Source organism: Orbicella franksi, chromosome 3 (genome assembly GCF_964199315.1).
Source record: "Orbicella franksi chromosome 3, jaOrbFran1.1, whole genome shotgun sequence".
In the NCBI taxonomy this organism is placed as follows: domain Eukaryota; kingdom Metazoa; phylum Cnidaria; class Anthozoa; order Scleractinia; family Merulinidae; genus Orbicella; species Orbicella franksi.
The window spans coordinates 17,731,703-17,755,102 of NC_138147.1; the positions used below are offsets into that span (position 1 = coordinate 17,731,703).

Sequence of the window (23,400 nt, forward strand, 5' to 3'; positions counted from 1 at the left end):
TCTAGTAGGGAAATGTGGAATTATTTAAGGTTGACGTTTTTGGTTTTTCAGTTTTTCATTGCTGAAATGATCCTTTTCTCTGTGCTAATATTTATTTTCCACGAGTTATAAACAAATATACAAAGGAAAATTTGTATGGGGTTATTACCAGAACAATATTTTAAAGGGGTGCCTGGATTTATTTGTCTTCATGGGGGATAGTTTCACATGGTTACTGACTAATCCTCTCTTTTTAGTAATCTTGGTTTGGGTATACAGTACCTTTAATTACAAGGAAAACCTTTTTTAGCGGAGTTCCGGCAGCCTGAAGGGCCCCCAAGTGGAGCCCCATACCCATGTATGGTTATCATGGCTAGTGGTATTGCTCATGGGCGCCTAAGCACGACGACAGCGACGACAGAGTCGTGCAAAATGGCGGTTGTACTCCAGCTTAAAGGTTGACAGAAACATACAGCCTTGATTTGTAGCCTCCTTCTTTGATATTGTACATCCATGTTATGGTTAATTGACACCCATCAAAACAAGGTATCCGCTAACCAGTATCATGTGGCCATAGTGCGGGCTCAAGTTTAGAGCTCACCGAGGTCACACTTTTTTTAAAGTTGACCGCTGACCAAGTGCTGGTTTTTTATTGGATCACGGGCTCATGTCAGATTAACTTGTTGTAAACGGGACCGGGTTGTTCAAAAGCCAGTTAATGCTCACCCAGGATTAAAGTTAACAGAAGTATAAATAGTTCTTGTATACAGATTTTTTTTTACTGCTTTTGTTTAGTGTATTTTGAGATTATTCAAACTCAAAACAGAAGGCCAAACAATCTACAGAAAACCTCGCTGCAAAGTTGCAAAATTTAAATCAAAGTTCTCGCTTAACCTGGGTTATCTTAATCAGGCTTTGAACAGCTGGGTCCAGGAGCTCCGCTTTTAGGCATGGCTAAATCTATACACCTATATTACCCTTTTAATTTAGGTGAGAAATCCTAAAAATGATAAGAGATGGACAGAAAAGTTTTGTTCTTTAGCAACGTAGTTCTCTCTGTGGTTGTTCCTAAACCCTTACTATTAATACTGTAGCGGGGAAATAATTTTCTGCTACTCTTCCCTTTTCACACCGGTCCCCTCGTGTACGTCACTGTCCGAGAGGAAATTGGACACCACTGTTGTGGAATGCTAGTGCCATTCTTCCAAGTGGAAATCGCAGTAATACAATGTTTAGCTGAACGGTTTACAATGTAAGATGTAGTTCACTCGCAAAACATCGTTTTACGGCTGGCCAATGATGACTTCTATCCAGGAGCTGGAACATTCGGCCTCTATAGTGATGGTGAGTGTTTGCATGTTTCTTTTTAAACCATTCAAAATCAATGAACGCATAAACCGGTTTCACGTGTGTCTTTCCTAGGCGCCGCCATCTTTGGTGACGCAAGAACAGCGCCAAGCCGCCGAACAAGTGTTCCTGAGTTTTAGAAGATCTAAGTCGCCTTATGCAGCATGCAAGCACATCTTAGGTAATAATTTAGAGTATAACAATACCCTTCTCATACAATGTCTTTGATCGATTCAGTCAGAACAAACTATGGTTAACACAATCCTCGATGAAAATCAATGATCAGGGGTTAATCGCCAGCAATTAACAATCAATAAAAGTCGATCGTGTAATTAACAGTCACGGTTCTCTTCTTCATCGATTGGTCTCGTTTAACTTTTCCTAATATTACTTGGCATTGACTGTTGACATTGATTTTTGGCAGTTCATGTTGTCATCAATATATTTATCAGTTTCATTTTTAATTGGTTTGTGCTGGAACATAGGGTGATTCCAGAAAATATCCATACCTATGCTACGGGCAGCTCTTTGGAATTCCGTGGGCAAGGGGGTTCTTTTGAACTGGAAATCCAAAGGTATGGGGGGTACTTACGACTGGAATTCTGAGGGCATGGGGGGATTTCTAGAGGGAACAGACAAGAGTGTGAATGCACGAATGAACTGACAACACTGCTAACGACTGCAGAAAACAAGATGCAAGACAATTTTAAGACAAGACAAGCATTTGTGCTCATTTACAGAAGAAAACTAATAAAATCTGGGTTGTACATTGTGCTCCAGAATACTTAAAGTTGGTGATTTTCTTTGCCCTTTTATAAGTAAATATCTGCTTTCTTTCTTTCACAGAACAAAGCAGGAATGATTATGTGCTGTTTCAAGCTGCTTCAACCATCAAAGAAGCCATCCTTCGTGAGTGGAGCATTCTTGACAAAGCAGACATTGAATCCCTGAGATCATTTCTATTGACATTTGTGACCCATAAACATGGGTAAGGAATGTAACAGAATAGTTTGAGGGGCATAATCAAGGGGAGAGTTGAAAACCCTGACATGCACTGAGTGGACTTACCCCTTCAGACTACCCCCATGGACTACCCTGAATCAGTGCTGGAAATAACAGTCAGTCATCAGACATTGTCCAACCAAATGTTGAATATGTCTGGCCAATTTCACACGATGATCGGACATGATGTCTGATCATTTAACCAACACGTTTTGACTTCTTCCTTTGAAGTTATTGTCCATCCAAAAAAGTTGGTTAGATACATGGTTAAAGGGCTCGAAACTGTGACAGAGATAGTTATTGCTTATTGGATAATGGTTATTTTCTCAGAAGTCATGTCCTTCCTGAAAATCAACATTCAACATAAGAAAAGGAGTCAATTCATCCTTTTGATGATTGACTGTTATTTCTAGCACTGATTCAGGGTAGTCCGTGGGGGTGGTCTGGAGGGGTAATTTTTTCTTTAGCAAGAGTGAGCACAAATAAAGATTGATTATTATTATTATTATTATTATTATTATTTTGCTTTGCTGTAAAGGATTCTTACACATAATCACCCTAAATGCACATAATCACCCTTGAGCATTGACTATGTCATGTATGCCTATGGATTGTGTCTCTTGTACTGCACAGATCCTTCTTATTTTTGTTTACATATAGGAGATGCTGTTAGCTCTTCATGTATGCACCCAATAATTCTAGAAATTTGGTAATTTTAAATATAAAACTGGTTTGCTTGAATAACATCTAACCTGGCGAGAAGGATGCAGTCTTCTAGTAGCAAAATAAAGCACAGCAAAGCACAGCAAAGCAGCACAGTGCAACGCAACGACCTGATATTGTGGATCTTTGTGATTATTCGATTGATTGCTATGGTCTGCCTCTAATGTTCTAGAGATATATTTAACTGAATTTGTTTTTGTCTCTCTTTGTAGAATCCAAAAATATGTCAAAGAGCAAGTCTTGCAAGTGGTGGCTATCATTTGCAAGCGAAGCATTTTGGGAAATTCACAAACAATCCAAGAGTCTTTGCTGAGAGATGTTACTCAGCTTTTGACTAGCAATAATAGGGACATGGTGGGTATTAACATAACTTATTAAATGTTTATTGAGTCAGATTACATTCTCATAAAAGAGTGTGCTGTACAGTGAATATACAACTCAACTGATCCTCCCCAAGGCAAAACCTCTAGACTTTGTATCAATAAGTAACTGAGTATTAAATTAGACATTATCTGAGGCTTACTCTGTTTACCATTATAATTCCTTTTCATCCAAACATGAATTTAAGCTAAAGCTTTAGCATTTTCACACTTCATGATGGACACGTCCTGGATACAGTCTGTCAACATTCTAGAGACATTTAATGCGTACCATTAGCGAATTTGTAAGTTAGATTTCTGCTTCGACAATTTCCACATCTTTCGATTTTCGCGATCTGGTAAAGGGGAAGTTGATGTGTATCGTTTTATTTTAACATAGTTCAGATCACTATTTCGTGCATGATGACGCATCAATGGCGAGGTGTGACAAGGGATCGTGACAAAAAAGCAAATGGTGATCTGAACTATATTTGGACATAAAACAGAATGTGCCGCAGCATTGCTATCTTTTAGATACCCTAGTAATAAAGTTTTGATACAGAAATTGTGCCTTCGGATTGTTTGAAACAGCATGCTTTGTCAGAATACAGATGCAAGCTGTGGCAAGCTGAAGTTCAAATTTTTGCTTCAGCATTTGACTCAAATTAAACGTCCTCTATGACTCAGACAAACAAAATGACAACAAGCTTTTTATCTGCATTAAACATAGCTGCATGAGTCATTTGGAGAAACACTCGACTACATCTTGTGTTTACCCCTAACACTTCTTTCATGCTCTCCCACTTCTGCATGTTTTACAACAGAACAGAGCACAGTCAAGGCTTCTTAATTTGTTAATTAGAATTTTGTTTTCATATCATTGCCAAATCTGTTCTTTAAAAAAGTGTGGAAATTCCAAATGCCATTACTAAACAAAGTGAAAAGGGTTTTTTATTATTCTCATCAACCTGTGACATCACTAGGTTATCTTAGAAATCTTGTTCTTGCTAAAGCAAAGGAATTCTATGCCACTAATATTTTATAACTGATCTGAAGCTTATTGTTTTCATTTGTAGCAAATTTTGGGTTGCTTGATCCTAAAGGCTTTATTGAATGAGTTTGCATTCCTGACACGCAGTAGTGACATTGGCTTGAGTTGGGAATTCCACGTCCGTTGCAAGAAAGCTTTTGAGGTATGTATGACAATCTTAAAGGGATTTACTGTTAATATTCTCAGAACAATTTTTGCCATATTTAGTTCCTGGAAGTGACTATAACAATAGTTTGATTTTATTCAGCAGGGCCCAAATGTTCAAAGGGTTGACAATGTTATCCGTATAGTACTATCTTTCTTTCTCAAAGATATTAGCTCAGTAAAGCTTCTCTGATTATTTCAGTTGAAATAAAGTGTATTTGTATGTATGGTAATATGTATCTAGTGCTTAAGAGAAAAGAAAAAGAAAACAAACTATGCTGTCCACTGGTAGTGATCTATCATAATCTAGTGGATAAAGAAGTACTTACCTGTGACAGACCTCTATGAGGATAATGCAAGTGATTTGCATACGACAGTTTAGGCACTGTTTTGTTGTGAATTCTCGGCAGTAATGGGCTTTTCTCTGTAACAGGTGCAGGTTCTTCAACAAATCTTCATGCTGGTGGTACAAACTTTGCAGCAGTCCTTACTCACAGAGTTGAGCCTGCTATCTCCTGAAGACATTTCAGCATTGGTTCGATTGTTGTCTTTGGCAGAACAGATCCTGAACTGGGATTTTTCTCACTATCATATCCTTTTAGTCGTTAGCATGTGCTTGCTGAAGTTACTGGACAATGGCCACCTATCATTGTATAGCAGAAAACTAGACAGGTTTAATTGTAGTGTCAAATATTGCACTGTTGATAGATACACTGTACTGGTCACATGTTTTCATGTGTTCATGAATGGCAGGAACATGTTGAGAGAATAGATACAAAAACATCACCATGATGATCATCATCGTTGTCATCCTCATTGTCATTGGCTCTATAGTGACTCTTTAACCACTGACTAGTTTGTAGAATTAAAATGTGGTGAAAGTTTGTGTCCTTATATCAGTGAAAGACAATATGATTGTTTGTATTCATGAGGTGGACAAACCATTGTTTTTCCGGCAAATGCTTATTAATAGAGGTTTGAAGTTGTCCTTCAATAGCATTATGGAATAGATAAATATATTGATTTAATTGAGGCCTTGAGCTACTGTATTTTAATTCCAAGCCAAATTTGTTGTTTTAAGAGTGATTTTCTGAGAGTGTCGAGAATTGGAAGACAATCACGAAAAATCGATTTTTCTTTTATTTCGCCAAAACATACCTTTGGGTGAACTTATTCAAGGAAAAATAGTTTAAAGTTCCAATGATTTATTTTACGGCCAAAATTTAAGAAAGTTCGAAATTTGCATATAATGGCGGTTTTTGCGGCTTAAAATGTTCAGAATTTCACGCTTCTTTACGAAAATCGCAGGGGCGTAAAAACAATCCTATGAAAACAAAACTTGGCACAAATATTATTTCATTCTTATACTTTAAAATCGTGTAATAAGTTTCTCGAAGGTTAGTTTGTAGCTTTTTAATGAAGTGTCACATTCGGCTTTTTTAACTATATACCCCTGTAGACCATGCTGAATTTTCAAAATCAGGTAGTTTTCTACACGCTTTATCTCTGAAACAAAGTCGGTGACCCCCCCTTTTTGTGCATTTCTGACACAAGTAACTCATTATCTGACTGCTGTAAAAATTAAGAAAAAATCTATCCACTGGAAAATTTTCGCGTGAACGCCCTTAAATACGGCGTTACGTGTGTAATGTGAAACCGGGGAAAAGTAACATAACGACATATCAGGTGACCTCCTGACCTCAGAGGTCAGTCGAGTTGTTTATTCAGTGTACGGGGACTGATTTATTTACTCATGAGTTGACATGAGGCATATGGATATGAGAAACTAATTTACTGCGGTTTGAAGCATATATTCTATCATATTTTTAAAGGACTCTCGACTGAGCAAGATGATGAAAACAGCCAGGACTGTGTGTGCCACTCAGTGTCTCATCTCAAATACAAACATTGTCGACCTTGTCAAATTTTATGGCCATTTATGCTCGCTGTTTTACTGGAAATATTTTACAACAGCTCATAAGGACACTGGGAAGTTAAAATCGTTTCTATAGCAGCAGAAGGAACGTAAGTAACAGTGAGTCGATGTTTCCTGTTTTAAACCGTTGACTTCCAAAGAATAGCCTTGTGATTTGCATAAAATTGAACTTGCTTACATGCCGTAACATTTTATTTTACTGACGGGGAACATTTTAATTCCTAGAGCTATAACTTTTCAGTTGAAAAAAACAATAACCAAGGTTTCCTAGAATGTAGATATTTTGACCAAATGATATATACCAGAGGCCATTTATACTAGCCAAAGTTGGCCTTTATTTGTTCCTTGCCAAGAGACACAAATGGCGGCTGTACAAATACACTTCATTAAAAAGCTACAAACTAAACTTCAAGAAACTTATTACATGATTTTAAAGTATAAGAATGAAATAATATTTGTGCCAAGTTCGTTTTCATAGGATTGTTTTTACGCCCCTGCGATTTTCGTAAAGAAGCGTGAAATTCTGAACATTTTAAGCCACGAAAACCGCCATTATATGCAAATTTCGAACTTTCTTAAATTTTGGCCGTAAAATAAATCGTTGGAACTTTAAACTATTTTTCCATGAATAAGTCCAGCCAAAGGTATGTTTTGGTGAAATAAAAGAAAAATTGATTTTTCGTGACTGTCTTCCGATTCTCGACACTCTCATAAAATCACTCTTAACCGCTTTATCACTTAAACTCATTAGCTATTGTCCATATATTTAGACTCATTGTCTTTAATATATTCTATCATTCACGTCACCTACACCACTTTCATATCACACACTATGGAATATTTTCTTTCATTCTCTGATGCTGCCGTAGAACAGCGAAGGCTTGGAATTAAAATACAGTAGCTCAAGGCCTCAATTGAATCAATATATTTACTTATTAATAGAGTTTTTATTCTGAATACAAAGAAAGTCTTTCTTCCTTGACTAACTCACATCACAAAAGATGTCCTCTGTTGGGGGAGATGGCACCTGTGACTTTGTTTAAACCAGGTTCATCTTGGAGAGAACTTCTCTTTGACCCTGCACTAGTGGAGCTTTTTTTCAAGGTACAAATTTTATGCTGTGACACTTAAAAAGAACATCTTCTATAACACTGAAAAAAACCTTGAAATAATTGGTTACAAACCCAGGAGAAACTTCAAAGACACCGTAAGAGCTACATGTAATGATATTTTACTAAAAACAAACAAGATTTTAAGATTGAGAAAAGAAAAAAAATCCTATCAAGGCAGGGAACATGCCACTGTGTATGAAACTCATGGACAGACCATTATTTTTTTGAGGAGGTAGGAGTGGGTTATTTCCAAAAAAGATAATTCCTACACAGCAAAAACAGTCCAAAGTGAGTATTATAAGAAATGTTAAGAGGCGCCCTCTGTAATTTTCAACTATGGCCATTTGGACCAGAAAAAATCAAATTCCTCAAACTTTCTCAGATGAATGGTCTAGATAAGTGATTCACAAAAATATAACTTTCAGTTCAATTCGATTCGTATTTTAGCGCTGGGGCCACCATCTTGGTTTTGCCCCTCTGAGAGGGCTTTCAGCGGCCATTTTAGGGCACATTTTTAACAATTTGCCATACAAAGAAAACGATCTAAATCCAGGTAAAAACCCTTTATTCCAGACAAGCAAATGTTTCTTGTTACATTGAGAGGCTGTTTTGGCAATTTGATCATCACCTGATTTTTCTACAGAATTTTAAATTTCTTCCCTTTCGGACTACTCATGAAGCGCCATAAAAAAGGCGAAGTTTAAAGGAAAATATCGCCAAAAGTACATCACTTGAGATCCCAAAACTACCCTCCACTTAAAGAGCAATGTCTCACCTGTAAAAACATGCAATAAAATTTTGGGGCAGTTAAAACTGTAAAATGTTAGAAGAAGAAGTTTAAGCTGTGCTTTTGTCAACAAAGACCGCCGTCCTAATTAGCATAATAACGTGAAAATAACGATGCACAGAGAAAATAATGATATATTCCACTTACCTCGCGACATGTCGACAACTGGATGTTCCACGATGCCTCATGTTATATTTCCAGTATGTTTCAGCCACATTTTCGGTAATTAGTGTACGAAATCACTCTCAGACATCGCCACGGTTAAGCAGATTTCAACTCTCCGAAGCCTGCTTCATAACATCTATCAATATTATTTGTCTTTCGCCTCATAAGCCACCGTTTACAAGAAGTTTAACAATTTGCTGAGGTCCTAACTGGCCCAGAACTCTGTTAGCAGCCTTTAAAATCCTCCTCTTAATCGAGGATTCTCATCAAGAACTCGTTTAAGCTCAGTTCTGTTTTGATCTGTTGTGTACCCGCCATTATTCCACAGAATGCGTTACATTTGACAAATGCACATTCCCACGGGTAGGGGTAGGGTGGGTAGGAAGTGAAAATGTAACAGACATTAAAGCCATTTTACGCATTTCTGTGGCTAAACTATTGTAGAATGATTTGAACATGAGCTTCTGCTTGCAGGTATTTTCTAGTTTATTTTTGGAGGGTGGGGGGGGGGGGTCGTGTATTAGAAAAAAAAAAAAAAAGGGAAAAAAGAAAACGATGGACAGTATCAAGTTAAAAGATTATGATCTGTGTATCTTGATCAGCTTTATCAGTTCATCAGTGAGGCCCTATTAGGGGTTTTCAGGATACTGGATATTTGGGGTAAAAAATTAACAGGATGCAAGAAATTTAGGGGAAAAATTAATGGGGTAGATAATGTTTAGATCAGATAAAGCGGGACAGTCGTGTCTTTCGCTGCCGGAAGTGCCATCAAATTTTGCAAAAGACAACAGACTGACGAATAGTGCGCAGGAAGTAATGATAAGCGACATTTTATTGAAACTTCTTACATTTTCTTAGCCGTTTCACTTTTGCATCAGAAAAGAAAATGCTCAGAAAATTACTGAAGGGCAGTTAAGGACAGTGCCTTCCATTTTAGGCATAGTTTAAAGGCCAGGCGCGCGCTTGGGTTGGAACTAGTGATGTAATTAACTACCCTACCAAGCGTGCAACTTAAAAAAAAATCCTATTGTGGCCGAAACAAATTTTGCACTAAAATTACGAGCCTGTACTAAAACCGGGATTACCAGAAAAGCAGCATATCGCTAAGCACTAACTGTGAACGACTTCCAGCTGAAACGCTAGCTTTTATCGTATCCGTAGAAAAAATCATACTGAAATTCAACTGTAGATGGCATAATGCGCGCGCAAAACAATTGCGAGACGTCAATGTTTAACTTACTTGGAAAGTAACAGGAAAAAATGTAACGGACACCGACAAAGTTTTCGAAAGGATAAAACAACTCATTTAACTTTTTAAAAAGGGGTGATTACAGCTACATTTTATGGTATGAATTGGAAGTGGCAAGCCTATCCGACAGTGCATTAGTTTTTGGCTGTGAGGAAAAGTTATGTAGACTGTATTTTGGCTAAGCCAGAGGAGTGCTGTTGCGACGATTCTGTTATTAAATACATATCAAAAGTGGTTTTTATGTTACCACTTACCACGTAGTTTAAAAATGTTTTTTAATATGTTTAGTTTTCTGCATGTAAAGGCGAACCTTAGGAGAATCTGTGAAGAAATATTTTTACCTTTTTGTCAGAAAAATGCTACCTTCAGCATTAGCTAATTATCTCGGAAAAATTAATGACTACCCCCAGTTTTCTTTGTGGATTCTAATAACCCTGGCTAAGATCTACTTTTTCCACGTTTGCTTAATCTGGCGGAAACACGTTTGTATTTTGTAGGCACCATTCGTTATGCGCCTGAGGCACCCCACAGCCACTAATGTCATTCAGTTCTGTGATGGAGCACAGCTGCATGTCTGCACAAGACTAGTTTTCAACCCTAGGCAGGCCGCTTTAAAATATCCGCATCTATCAAGCGAAGCACTAATGTTGATGCTTAGCTTTTTAAAGACATTACAGATGCGTTTAAGGCACACAAGTTGAATGAGTCATAAGCAATTGGATGAGTTAAATGACACTTGTCAAAAATATCTGCAGCTTGATTCTCAGCGGTTGTTGTGTCTTGTTGGAGCCCCTTCTCCTGTCTGTTTCTGAGATTTGTAGCCATTCGCGAGAGGAAGGTTTAAACGTGGCAAGGAGTCAGGAACTCATCACAGGTTAACCGCCTAATTCTGGCCTCATCTTTTGTGCTACAGTAATTGCTTCGACTTTTATGGCCGTTTCCTGACCCGAGAAAAACTTTTCTTGCGCACTGCTTGTCAGTCTGTTGCCTTTCGCAGCATTTGATGGCATTTCGGGCAGCGAAAGACACAAGTATAATGCTGAACAAAAGAAAAAACAAGGAAGAGGCTTTTTATTGGAGTTCTATCCGTATTCTATTTGTAATAAATGAAAATTTTCGGCAAAAACCAATGGCTGTCAATGAGATTAGGGTAGTTGTTTACAAATATAGTGTGGAATGATGTGAAGTTTATATGAAATAAATGTTGTGTGGAATGTTGTGCCTCGATCGCTTTGCAGACACAAAAGTTGCCATGTAAGAAATTCTTGTTAAATGGTACAGAATTCGGGACACATTTCATTCTCTGTTTATTTCTCCAGCCCCGTCTTTATCTATCTATTCAGTGTAACAAGTGTGGGCTTCGAAATTACTAACAAGGAGCTGCGTTACCTAACCTTAAAACCTCTAAAATCTGATACAAAACTTTCATATTCCACCGTGATATAAGTACTAAGAGTCCAGAATAAATGCTTATAGCAGTTGACATACATTTATTTTATCCTAAATAGCTGACCATTGTTGAGGCCCCATAGTGGGAGGGGGGAAGGGGGGGGGGGGGTTTCGGTGTATCCCTTATCCTATTAATTTTTGTCCTAAATATCTTGTATCCTGTTAAATCCAGCTCAACGATTCCCTACTCAATTAATGTCCTGTTTTATCTGATCTAAACATGCTCTACCCCATTAATATTTCCCCTAAATTTATTCCATCCTATTAACTTTTTACCCAAATATCCAGTATCCTGAAAACCCCTAATAGGGCCTCACTGATGAACTGATAAAGTTGATCAAGATACACAGATCATAATCTTTTGACCTGATACTCTCTATCGTTTTCTTTTTTTCTTTTTTTTTTTTTAATACACGACCCCACTCCCCCACCTACCCTCCAAAAATAAACTAGAAAATACCTGCAAGCAGAAGCTCATGTTCAAATCATTCCGGGAAAGCCAGTTACTACAATAGTTTAGCCACAGAAATGCGTAAAATGGCTTTAATGTCTGTTACATTTTCACTTCCTACCCACCCTACCCCTACCCGTGGGAATGTGCATTTGTCAAATGTAACGCATTCTGTGGAATAATGGCGGGTGCACAACAGATCAAAACAGAACTGAGCTTAAACGAGTTCTTGATGAGAATCCTCGATTAAGAGGAGGATTTTAAAGGCTGCTAACAGAGTTCTGGGCCAGTTAGGACCTCAGCAAATTGTTAAACTTCTTGTAAATGGCGGCTTATGAGGCGAAAGACAAATAATATTGATAGATGTTATGAAGCAGGCTTCGGAGAGTTGAAATCTGCTTAACCGTGGCGATGTCTGAGAGTGATTTCGTACACTAATTACCGAAAATGTGGCTGAAACATACTGGAAATATAACATGAGGCATCGTGGAACATCCAGTTGTCGACATGTCGCGAGGTAAGTGGAATATATCATTATTTTCTCTGTGCATCGTTATTTTCACGTTATTATGCTAATTAGGACGGCGGTCTTTGTTGACAAAAGCACAGCTTAAACTTCTTCTTCTAACATTTTACAGTTTTAACTGCCCCAAAATTTTATTGCATGTTTTTACAGGTGAGACATTGCTCTTTAAGTGGAGGGTAGTTTTGGGATCTCAAGTGATGTACTTTTGGCGATATTTTCCTTTAAACTTCGCCTTTTTTATGGCGCTTCATGAGTAGTCCGAAAGGGAAGAAATTTAAAATTCTGTAGAAAAATCAGGTGATGATCAAATTGCCAAAACAGCCTCTCAATGTAACAAGAAACATTTGCTTGTCTGGAATAAAGGGTTTTTACCTGGATTTAGATCGTTTTCTTTGTATGGCAAATTGTTAAAAATGTGCCCTAAAATGGCCGCTGAAAGCCCTCTCAGAGGGGCAAAACCAAGATGGTGGCCCCAGCGCTAAAATACGAATCGAATTGAACTGAAAGTTATATTTTTGTGAATCACTTATCTAGACCATTCATCTGAGAAAGTTTGAGGAATTTGATTTTTTCTGGTCCAAATGGCCATAGTTGAAAATTACAGAGGGCGCCTCTTAAATGTAGAAATGACATCAACTCGCAAAAAATCTGAGTTCCAGATGGGATTTGAATCCATGACCCTCTGTGATCACCACAGAGTTTCCAGTAGCTCAGTGGTTAGAGCGTCTGGCTAGATCATGGAGGATTGTGGGTTCAAATGCCATCTGGAACTCAGATTTTTTCCGAGTTGATGCCATTTCTACATTTAACTACAAAAACTGCTGAAAAAAAAAGGCAAAGGGAGCCATGGCTGGGGAAAAAAGGGAGTAAGTGCTTTCTTCAATCCAGGTCCTGTGTTTGACTTCAAAACAAATTCTTGCACAAGCTATTTCCCACCAAAAATATCATGCACAACCTATGTGTGAGAAAAAAATTTCATGCTCCAAAAAATTGTCCAAACCTCCTCCCTCAAAAATATAATGGTCTGTCCCTTTGCATACAATGAATATTGCAAGTAGCCTGCAGTATTATTGTCAGCTGTTTCCACCTCAACTGACTGACTGCCACCAATGCAACTTGCCATAAGAACTGTTGACAGACTGACTTTATGGAAGAATGCTGAACAAATAGAACAAAGCTTGTTCATATGAATGTTTTTCCTTGTAGCTTCAGGTGAAGTTGCAGGCAAATGATGAGTTGTGCCACCATTGTGGTCAGTGCTTAATCCAGCTGGCTTCTCTCTGTGGTGCAGTACTCCCAGATACAATATCACAAACACACTATTTATCCAATTTTGTGCAAGGATTTTTACAGCTTTCAAAAAGGTGAGTACAGCTGTACTTTTAGTTCAACCATTGCATTGTAATTGAGGGGGCATGGCGTGGTGACCTAATGATTAGTGCATTGGACTTGGGATCAGGAGGTCTGTGTTAGAGTCTTGGCTGGAGTTGTTATGCTGTGTTCTCTAGCAAGGCACTTTGCTCTCACAGTGCCTCTCTCCATCAAGGTGTGATGGGTACCTGCAGACTACCAGACTACCAGGTTAACCCAACACAATGCTGGGGGGAGGGGGGGGGGGGTGGTGGGGACCCACACTGCTCAGCATCCCATCTGTAGGGGGTAGCAAGATATTCAGTTGCTTCATGTTAAAAAAATCAGAATAAGTGGGCCACCTTTCTGAAGAATACATTTTACTTAAATAATTTATTTGTTAAGATAAGGTAAGGTGTGTGTCAGGCAGTGGTCAGCTGGAGCAAATGTATTTCCACTCCTACTGCATTGGATACTATACTGAATAACAAGCCTGATTCTTCAAGCAGCTTTGAAATCTGAAAGAACTGAATGCTTTGTAAAGGATGAAGATAGCAATAAAAGTTTCTCCAAAACTGAATATTTCTTTGTTATGTTTTGTTGTTTTCCTTTAGCCTGGAGATGAATGGACAAGCGGCATTAGGCCTCGGAAGCATTGTGAACCGTCTTCTCTACGTTTTTCCTTGTTCAGCATTCAAAGCCATACACATTGATACACTTCGATTATTCACAAATGCCATGACAGACTTGACATGTTCGTTTTTACAAGCAGTTGCCAAGGAGGAAGAAGTGAGTGATGAAAATGGCTTCAAGAGTTTATTACTCCACTATTCCTATCCAAATAAACTTTTTCGAGACACTATCGAGAGACAAGTTTTTTGTCCTTATAGTTACAAACCCTTTATTTGAGAATCAATCCAATATCTTTAGATTGTTGTGAAGTACAATGCAGTAGAGAAATGATTCCAACAGGCCATTTCTGAATTACCTTTAGCCTCTTTCTCAAACAAGTTCTAGTGCCCCTTCATTCATATGAAAATGACATTTCATTCACATGCGAATTAAGCTCATTTTCATAGGAATGGTTGTACACCAGGCCTCGCCTTGATACAGAAACTTAAGGCAACTTGGAAATGGGCTATTTTGATATTACTGTTCAAGTAAATATGCGCCATGCTGGTGGGGTGATTTAGTAATTTGACAGCCAGGGCAGTTACAAGAAAATTTTAAGCATTAATATATAACCAAACTCTTTCCAAGATGTATTTTTTAAAGATTTTGCATTGCAGGTAGATAGGTCTGGAGCTTGCATTGTTCTTATTTACTTAGATTTACGTTCAATTGATAAGCTGATTTTGTAGTCGGGTTTTGCTTAGTTTTTCATTTCTCTAAATGCCTCCTTGCTTCCAGCTTAACTCAGAAGACACAAGCTTTATAGAAGCTGTTGAACAATTCCTGGAGGGATGGGCCAGTCTGTTGGAGCACTTTAAACAGTTTCCAGCTGGACTTTTCAATGAAAGTGCTACAAGGATATTAAACTGCTATGTTCAGTGTCACTTGGCTGCTCCAGATGGCTTGCGTGGGACGTTTTCACCTCAAGTCAGCAATGGCATTCATCTGGATGAGATCTGCGATCTTGATAGTGATGACAGAGAACTCTTTGCTGATCAGTTGTCTACTATCGGAAGTTTTGGTCGTATTGTACCTGGTCATGCTCTTAACCTCCTGACAAAGTTGTTGGAAAGTAGGGCTGGTCAGTTTGAGAGGTATCTTTCAGCTGTCAAAAATTCTGCAGGTATGTCCTGTAAAGCCCAACATGAATGATGTTCAAATACCTTATGAAACCCCTGCCACTCACTCCCTTATGAAAATCTAAAATTCAGTCGTTACTGATAGTTGCCCACACTGTTTAGGCTTACAATTCACCAGTGCCCATTTATACTCCTTTGGTGAAGAGAGGCTTTTTAATTCTAAGAGTAAAGTGCCTTTCCCATGAGCACAATACAGTTAATCCAGCTATTGTAGTTTTCAAACCTAGACCTCAGGGCCCAGAGTTTAATATGCTAAACATTTGTCCACTGCTCCTTCAACAAGCAATTAAACGAAGACAGAATGATAGACAGACTGACGGAGAAACAGACAGACAGACAGACAGACAGAAAAACTGACTGACAGACAGACAGACAGACAGACAGACAGACGGAGGGACATTGCAATTCTTACTGGCCCAAAAGTTTTTATGATAGTTTATTTTTTAGATCTTGAACACCGCATTTTACATCTTGTTTGTAGGGTCTATCTCCTCTGAATTGTCAAGTGCGGATAACCTATATGAGGACCTTCATTGGCTTCTTCTGATTTCTGGCTATCTGCTTGCTGATGAAAGCATAGGCGAGACACCGCTCATTCCTCAAGAAATTATATCATATTCATCAAGTTTAAAAAGTCAAGTTGATATTCAGGCCACTTTTCAGACTCTTTGTGCATCACAAAATCAACATCAAGGCGAATGTTATGGTAGTATTTGTTTTACTACTTTGCTTAAGGTTATTACCCAGTATTGCATTGCGTATCCCTACTGCGCATAATTTCATGCGTGATTAGCACGTGCGCATTAAAAAATGGCGGCTTTTTCTTTACAGCTGGACCTCGCCGTAGAGGTAAATCGTCAAACGAGTATGGTGACCTATCATTTTTTTCTGTTGTTTTGAATTGAGAAATAAATTTCTCTGTGTAAAATAAATATGGACCAATTCTCAGTGTAGAACAAAAAGCAATCGTCGGAAACGTGAATTTAGCAAGCAATCGTGACTACAATCATGGTGCTATTATAAGCATTTATATGGGTATACACAAGGTGCTGTTGCTCCTAAACGAACATGGGAACCCCTCATTTTTATTTCAAAATTTAAGTTCCTATAATATAAACAATCAATAGGCAAAGTTTCACAAAAATCTCAGTGCAGGTTCTATTTCAGTGGAATGACCTTAACCTATGAGTGAAAATTCTGGAAAACTCTGTGTAGAGTGATTATCTTTCAGTCTGAAGAGTAATGTTACTGTCTTGATTGCTTCTAGTCGGCCTTTTCTCTCATCAATTCTCGGGCATTTATCATTCCAAATGCACATGCAAAAAAGGGTGTTTGGTAGAGGAGGTCTTCTTGTGTTCCATAGCCTTGTTTTGTTCCAGTCCCTTTTTGTCTTAAACCTCCGCCCTATAGATCGTTTTCACGTGACGTCATCACTTATTAAAATCCAAAACTAAAGAGCCACCAAAGTTTTTATCCTCGTCAGGCATAAGAGGCGGTATATTTATATCTGTTTACAATTTTACAGCTCAATAGCGCGCTTCGTTTGGAATCCAGAGCATTTTGAATTTCAGGATTATGGAGGTGCGTGACACAAGGCTTACGAACGAGTTTGTCGAAAAATATATACTTATCTCATGATTTTGAGCCTTTTTAGAAGTTAGAGCATTATGAAAAGTGGTTATGTAAATGCTTGTTTGATCAGTACTGATAATCAGTCACCTAGACAGCTAAAGTAAGTTCCAGATGTTTACGCTATTTTCCGGCCGCCATATTGGTGTACCACGGAGGTACATGGCGTTTTCATACTGGGCTCTGTAAATATCGGCGAAACATTTCGACGAATATCTGAAGTTTGGGGAAACGCACATGCCTAAAATTTGGATAAGTGCCTTATTTAGTTATCTTCTATAACATCATAACTTCATAGCTTTTTCCACTGGATGGTTCTCGATTTATTTATTTTTTGTTGCGTGACAGTGAAAACGATCTATTCTCCTTTTTGATTTTCGAGAGGAAAACAGGTTGCAATCAGAATATTGAAAAAACTACACCACTTGAAAGTAGAGTTTTAATGCTTCCTTTGAATAGTGCATTGATTGAGATGAAGATTAAGTGAAACATCTTTTTAGCCCCCTGTCAAAGCCAAGACATTATGAGTGTGTTGCGTTGCTCTTTTATCCCCAAATTTTGAAACTACATCCTCGCTCACTGGCATTTTATTCCCGTTGTAGGAGATTCAAATACTGTACTGGACTACTCAAGGGTTGACCCAGTAGTGAGACTTGTATCAGTCATCTTCCGGTTAGCAAATCTGGAAAAACTCGCTTTAGCCTCTGAACTGTCAGAGCGTTTGAGCCCACAGGTGGGACGGACAATTGTCTGGTGTCTGCGACACTGGGCCAAGTCGTATCTGATACCGAATGAAAAGGAGTATGACCAGCTGAGCGTGACACTCGTGTCTGTGTTCGGGACAGGCACAGATGGCGGCAAATGGACCTTAGGGTTTCTTTTGGATAAGGTCAGGACCAACTTGTCTGGATGGTCTGCAGAGTCACAGATTGTCGAGGATTCTGCCATGTTGTTATTAAGTTTGGTAAACAACAAAAACAGGTACACATGTATCTATTGCTTTCTGTTTCTGCTCTGAGACTGTTGGAAAGTTTTCAAAAAATTTACTTTTCACTAAAATGCTGATTGTTGATTTTTCTCCACAGAGCAGAGGTAGCCATCTCGTTTGAAAGCTTGTGGCTCTTGGCACAGGAACACATGTCTAAAACAGCCTTGCTACATGAGCTGCCACCTGAGGTGTTGCGTTTCCTCACGCAGGCATTGGTCCTGGCAGGCTCGGCTGAGGACGATACTGCTGTCAGGAAGAAGTACTTAGATCAGGTGAGAAGTGGGGGGTCTCTGATTCGCTGTTGCTTGGTTACGTTTTCCCGCGTCCTGCGTCGTTACAACCAATCAGGAAAGCTCTACCCAAAAAATTCCTTACTGATGACGTAGATTTAAATTCGTGTAGAGCGTCTGATTGGTTGTTACTTGCGCGGGAAAATTCAAAACCTGCAACGACAAATAAGACACCAAAAGGACCACAACCTGCAGCCTTGTTCTCCATTTTAGCTTGTGCGTGTTTAGAATGGTTTCTTCCGAGTGTCGAAAGAAATTCTCTTTTGCCTTGGCTATGATTACCTCGCTGAGCGATTGGCTTAAAAAACGCGCGCCACTTTGTCATACAATCACAACTAAATCCAGAACCAATCGTAGCTCTACCGCTCACATTTTCCCGCGCTTCGTGTCAGCTATATGTATTTGCTTCGAGTTTTGATTGGTTCAGTGGATGGTGTGTGTCCTTTGTGATTGACGAGGGTTATGACTCTGGTTTGGTTTTACGACTTTTAACGGCAAACCGCTCTATTGACACTGCACCTAAGGTTAGTTTTAGTTTGAAGACAAATACTGAAACACCGTACTATTTCTTTGCAGCTGTTGCAGACCTTACAGTCTTACTTCTTGGGAATCTGTCACCAGCCGGACTTCACAAAATCATCTCAAAAGGAACCAATTAAAAGTCAAGTCCAGAGTCTACTGGAGTCCTTTAGAGGCGTGGCACTGGCATCAAATCTCCGCAATGCACGCACGCTGTTCAGCTATCTCATGCCCGTGCTTACAAACTGTGTGGCGCTGTTAAATGTGTATCAAAACTGTCCTGAAGTGGTTGTCCTGGTTTTGGAATTTTATGTTGATCTCATTGACTCTCAAATTACTTATCTTGATGAGGTGAGTTGTAAAAATGTTTGTTTGCCCTTGATTTATTAGGCCTATGTTCTCTTGGTTTGTAAAACTAAGAGAACATGGGCTTATGTGCTACTTACGCACGAAGAGTGTTATGTATGTGTGTTATGTATGTTCTCTTAGTTTGTAAAACTGATTTAAAGCTCAGGACATCGGGGAACTACGACGTGGCATGCGACATGACAAAAACTCTGTATCGTACTCGTGTGTCTTTAGTTTGACTTCGAGAAGAATAAATATAAGAAAAGAAGAATAAACATAACTCAACAAATGGGTAAACGATGTAAGGTTGACTAACGATACGACGGTTTTGCAAAAATGCTAAGCACTCCAGCTGCGAAAAAGAAAATCATAATTGTAAGGCCTGGTTCACACTAGCGACGTAACGACACAACGTCGTAATCGCTTATGTCGGTAATTTGAACATCGACATTAAGACATAAGGAAAAGATCAGCGTTTTCCTTTTGTCGTTATGTTCATGCTGTTATGTTGCTATTATGTTGTTATGTCAGGATGTCCACACTGTAAACATAACGACCTTCTTATGTCGTTATGTTTATGTCGCCAGTGTGAACTAGGCTTTAACATGTTACTGTAAATGTGGCGAATAATATAGGATCCGAAAATTTCTTGAGATCCGTTCCTTGTGTTAAAGTTTTTTGTATGACATGTTCTTTAGGATGAAATACCAAGGCTTTATGAAGTCTGTATGGCACTTGTTCAAACGTACGGAAAATGTAACTTAGGTAAGTACACCATTAATTATTTGCCGTTCTTACGTACAATCCTCGAAATAATTTCGTTGGGAAATAAACACTATAAGGGGCTAGATAGACGTACATGTAAAAGTGGAAATGATGCCAACATGATTAAAAATCACATGAATGTTACCCGAGGTAATGGCGTTAGAATTGTACACTTTAAGCTGATAAATGGTTTCCTCTGCTGCTTGAGTTCTCAAGGTCTCTGTTGTCATCGAAACGAATTTTTTTTTTCAGGAAAAGTAAGCGAGGAAGCTCTCACAGAAGAGGAACAACTGAACGACCTTCTTCTTCTGATAAAACTCCTAACTAACCTGCTGTCTAAAGATATCCTTAATTTTGGCTCAGGTCAGTGAACTTGGTTAACTGTTGAATTAAATAATTTTTCTCGGTGTTGAAAGCCAGCGTTTTCAAAATACCAGTGGACGTATTTCGGGGCACAAAAAGCCCGGCAAAGAATAGCCTCGAAGGTTTTATTCCCGAATGAAAATGTTATTGGAAACTTGTTTAAGCGGATACTTGTTTTCCTTTCTCGTTTTCCTTTCTGGTTGATTGAACGGTTTACGCTGACGAGGAGACAATCCCGGTTTATTTAGTTTGTTCTTAAGACGTGCTCCTCCTTTCAAAGCAATTTACATCGACAGACGAGACGAGGATACGGGAAGGTGACGAAGATGATAGTTTACATGAACGTACGTGTGTTCAGTGAAAAACATGAAACCGGAGATAAGCACCGGCCTGTTGGGCCACTGGGCTCGTATACAGACTTGACCTTGCAGTACGCGTGTTCAATGATTCCATCGAGGTAATACACTGGGAAGGAAGTTGGACAGCCTTAAGCCGCGTATGTTCCTCTATATACAGTAGCCAGTTCGATGGAGACCCTAATGTTTGTCCCTCTCATTTGTAGAAGACCAGAAAGTATCAGCGCCTGACGTAGCTCTGTACGGTCTTCATGTAGTCATGCCTCTTATGTCCTCCGAAGTACTCAAGGTGAGCCCACCCGCACCTCAGTTTTTGTTCTTACATTCGTAATTTATCGCTTGCGAGATTGGAATTACTTCTTTCTCAAAGTTCCGTATAAATCAGTAATTGACTATTTGTTTCAGTTTCCGGTGCTGTGTTCCGAGTTTTTCAAACTTACGACCTGCCTGTGTGAGATGTACCCAGCTAAGATATCTCTCTTGCCAGACGAACTTTTCAAGAACCTAATGGCTTCATTAGAAGTGGGGCTCTCAAAGTATCCTTTTCCATTAATTTTGTTGAGATACTGTTACTCCAAGATTGACGAAATCCTCATCTTAGACTGGGAAAGTTACCTTCTTTATTTTCATTCCTACTTTAGGAACGAGAAGAAATCTTCGGCGAGTCTCGTCCCACAGTCGATTGTACGACCGTTACTGGAGAAAAAAACAAAAGACAGATGCCATATTGTCTCCAAGACGGTCCCACGAGTAGCCTCCTGCACAGACGTTTTCATGGATCGTCACACGCCCTTCCTTCGTCCTGGAGGAAAGATTGTGTGACAAGCATCAGGATCGTGCGCGGAAGAGGCTATCCCACAAGCAACTGCGGGATGAGACTCGCCCCAGATTAACTGACCTGTTTTAGTGTTTTCCTTGACTAATGATGTAGCTATGGACCAGATGTAACCAAAATGTCTTTGGAGGCTCTATCGTCCTTAGCAACGCACTGCTACCTTGAAATACAGAAAAATGTGAAAGTTCCCATGCACGAGATTCTTCAGCATTTCCTGAAGGTACTCAAAGACGGTGGCTTCGACTCTAAAAATAAGACAGTATAAAATATATAAAATAACACTGTATAGGCAAGTGTAAGAACTGGCTGATAATTTCTGTCACTCAACGGTACGTGTGACATGCACAGAGAGAAACCCAAAAGATCTGGTTGGCACTACTTTTTATCTTACAGTGTTTCGTTTTCCTTCTCCAGACTCTGTTTGACATGCTCCTTCTACAGTCCTTTGACATGGATCTGCTTCAACCTGCAGCAGAAGCGTTTCTCGCCTTGATTTGCTGTCACCAGGTTATGACGCTATCAACAAATAATTTAACCTTACAATACTAGTACACGGATTGTTAATCCTTACCATTCCTGCTTAGACGATCAGAGCCTCTATTTTGTCAGATCGTTGGGCGCGCGAAAAGATTCACTGTAATCATTGCAAGCTGGTCGGTAGAGGGAGGGAGATGAGAAAGATTGGCGGCCCCTCACCCTCTCTGCCTTCTTGGTTATTTGTGAGTCCATGTTTGCGTTGAGAAATTAGAGTCCGTGACCAATGTAACCATGTTCACGTCGTGAACTTGTGGTTCTTGATCAGGGTTTCCTATTACCTCGTCAGAGTCGTTAAAGAATACTACTGGGGTGCCACTATTGAATTTTTTGCTTGTTTTTTCTTTTTTCTTTTTTTTTCTGTATAGTTGTATTATACCGAGTTGGTTCGCAGTCTTCTAGCACAACAGACGGACCAAGTTGTTTGTCAGCGTCTTTTAGACGCATTTAATCAACTCACTCCCAGCGACATGAAGTTATCACTGGACAGACTGAACAAGGTGAGGTTCAGAAAAAGCCTAGACACGTTCCTTGCCTGTGTGAAAGGGTTTCTCTGCGTCAAGTAGACCCCATGCTGTAGGAGCTGGAGCAGTAACCAATGAAGTGCAGCGTAACTAGCTGTCAAAGTGACGCTGACCACTTTGGTTTAGGCCCAATCACGAGTCAGCCGCGCCAGATAGATGGGAGAACTGGGCACGAGAGATCGAGCAAAGGAAACTGGAAACCAATGAAGTACGAATGGACCGTTCTCTCCCTGTCTATGTCAGCGTTATTTCTACGCAAGTCAAAGAGAAGATTCTACACAAGAATATCAGTAAGGCAGGGAAGTTATCGTGTGAGGTTGAGAAGGTTCGAAACGTTTTTGGTACCTAGGCGAAAGAGCTTCCGGTTTCTAAAAACCTTACAGAGATCAAACTCCTCAAGATTTCACTGGAAAGATGCTTTTGTAACACAATTTTAGTGGACCTATTCGTACTGAAAGGATTCGTCGCCAACGATTAGAGAGAAAATCGGTGCACCCCTATTGAGGGACGAAAGTGACTACGGAATATGTTTTCAAAGTGTAAATAAATTTTAGTGATTTGAACAAAGATCGTCAAACTGAACAAATGAAGGTGTATTTTTATAGCTTTCTATTTATTTTGAAACGTAGATCTATATGACCTTTTGCTGTTGAAAAAGCCTGACTGAAATATTATCATAAAAAGACACGTCAAGAGCTACACTATAGTGTGAAAGCAGGTTTTCAATTTCTGACCAAATTAATGACGTGTCTGAGATAAATTATGTATCTGGACTCAACATTCACGGCGACATTTTAATTTGTGCAAT

The 23,400-nt window shown here is 39.1% G+C and overlaps 1 protein-coding gene across 1 annotated transcript; it reads left to right on the forward strand.

The window, feature by feature from the left end:
- Positions 1 to 1,171: 1,171 nt before the first annotated feature.
- Positions 1,172 to 23,159, forward strand: LOC145481641 (exportin-4-like). The gene is made up of 21 exons (XM_081460158.1): positions 1,172 to 1,323; positions 1,402 to 1,507; positions 2,173 to 2,314; positions 3,264 to 3,405; positions 4,487 to 4,603; positions 5,039 to 5,195; positions 7,533 to 7,645; positions 13,487 to 13,644; positions 14,245 to 14,419; positions 15,041 to 15,425; positions 15,923 to 16,147; positions 17,673 to 18,051; positions 18,156 to 18,330; positions 18,925 to 19,218; positions 19,914 to 19,980; positions 20,233 to 20,343; positions 20,906 to 20,988; positions 21,105 to 21,235; positions 21,631 to 21,754; positions 21,949 to 22,041; positions 22,437 to 23,159. Exons 1-21 carry the CDS (start codon positions 1,276 to 1,278, stop codon positions 22,632 to 22,634), a joined length of 3,423 nt encoding a protein of 1,140 aa, XP_081316284.1. The 5' UTR covers positions 1,172 to 1,275; the 3' UTR covers positions 22,635 to 23,159.
- Positions 23,160 to 23,400: the final 241 nt, after the last annotated feature.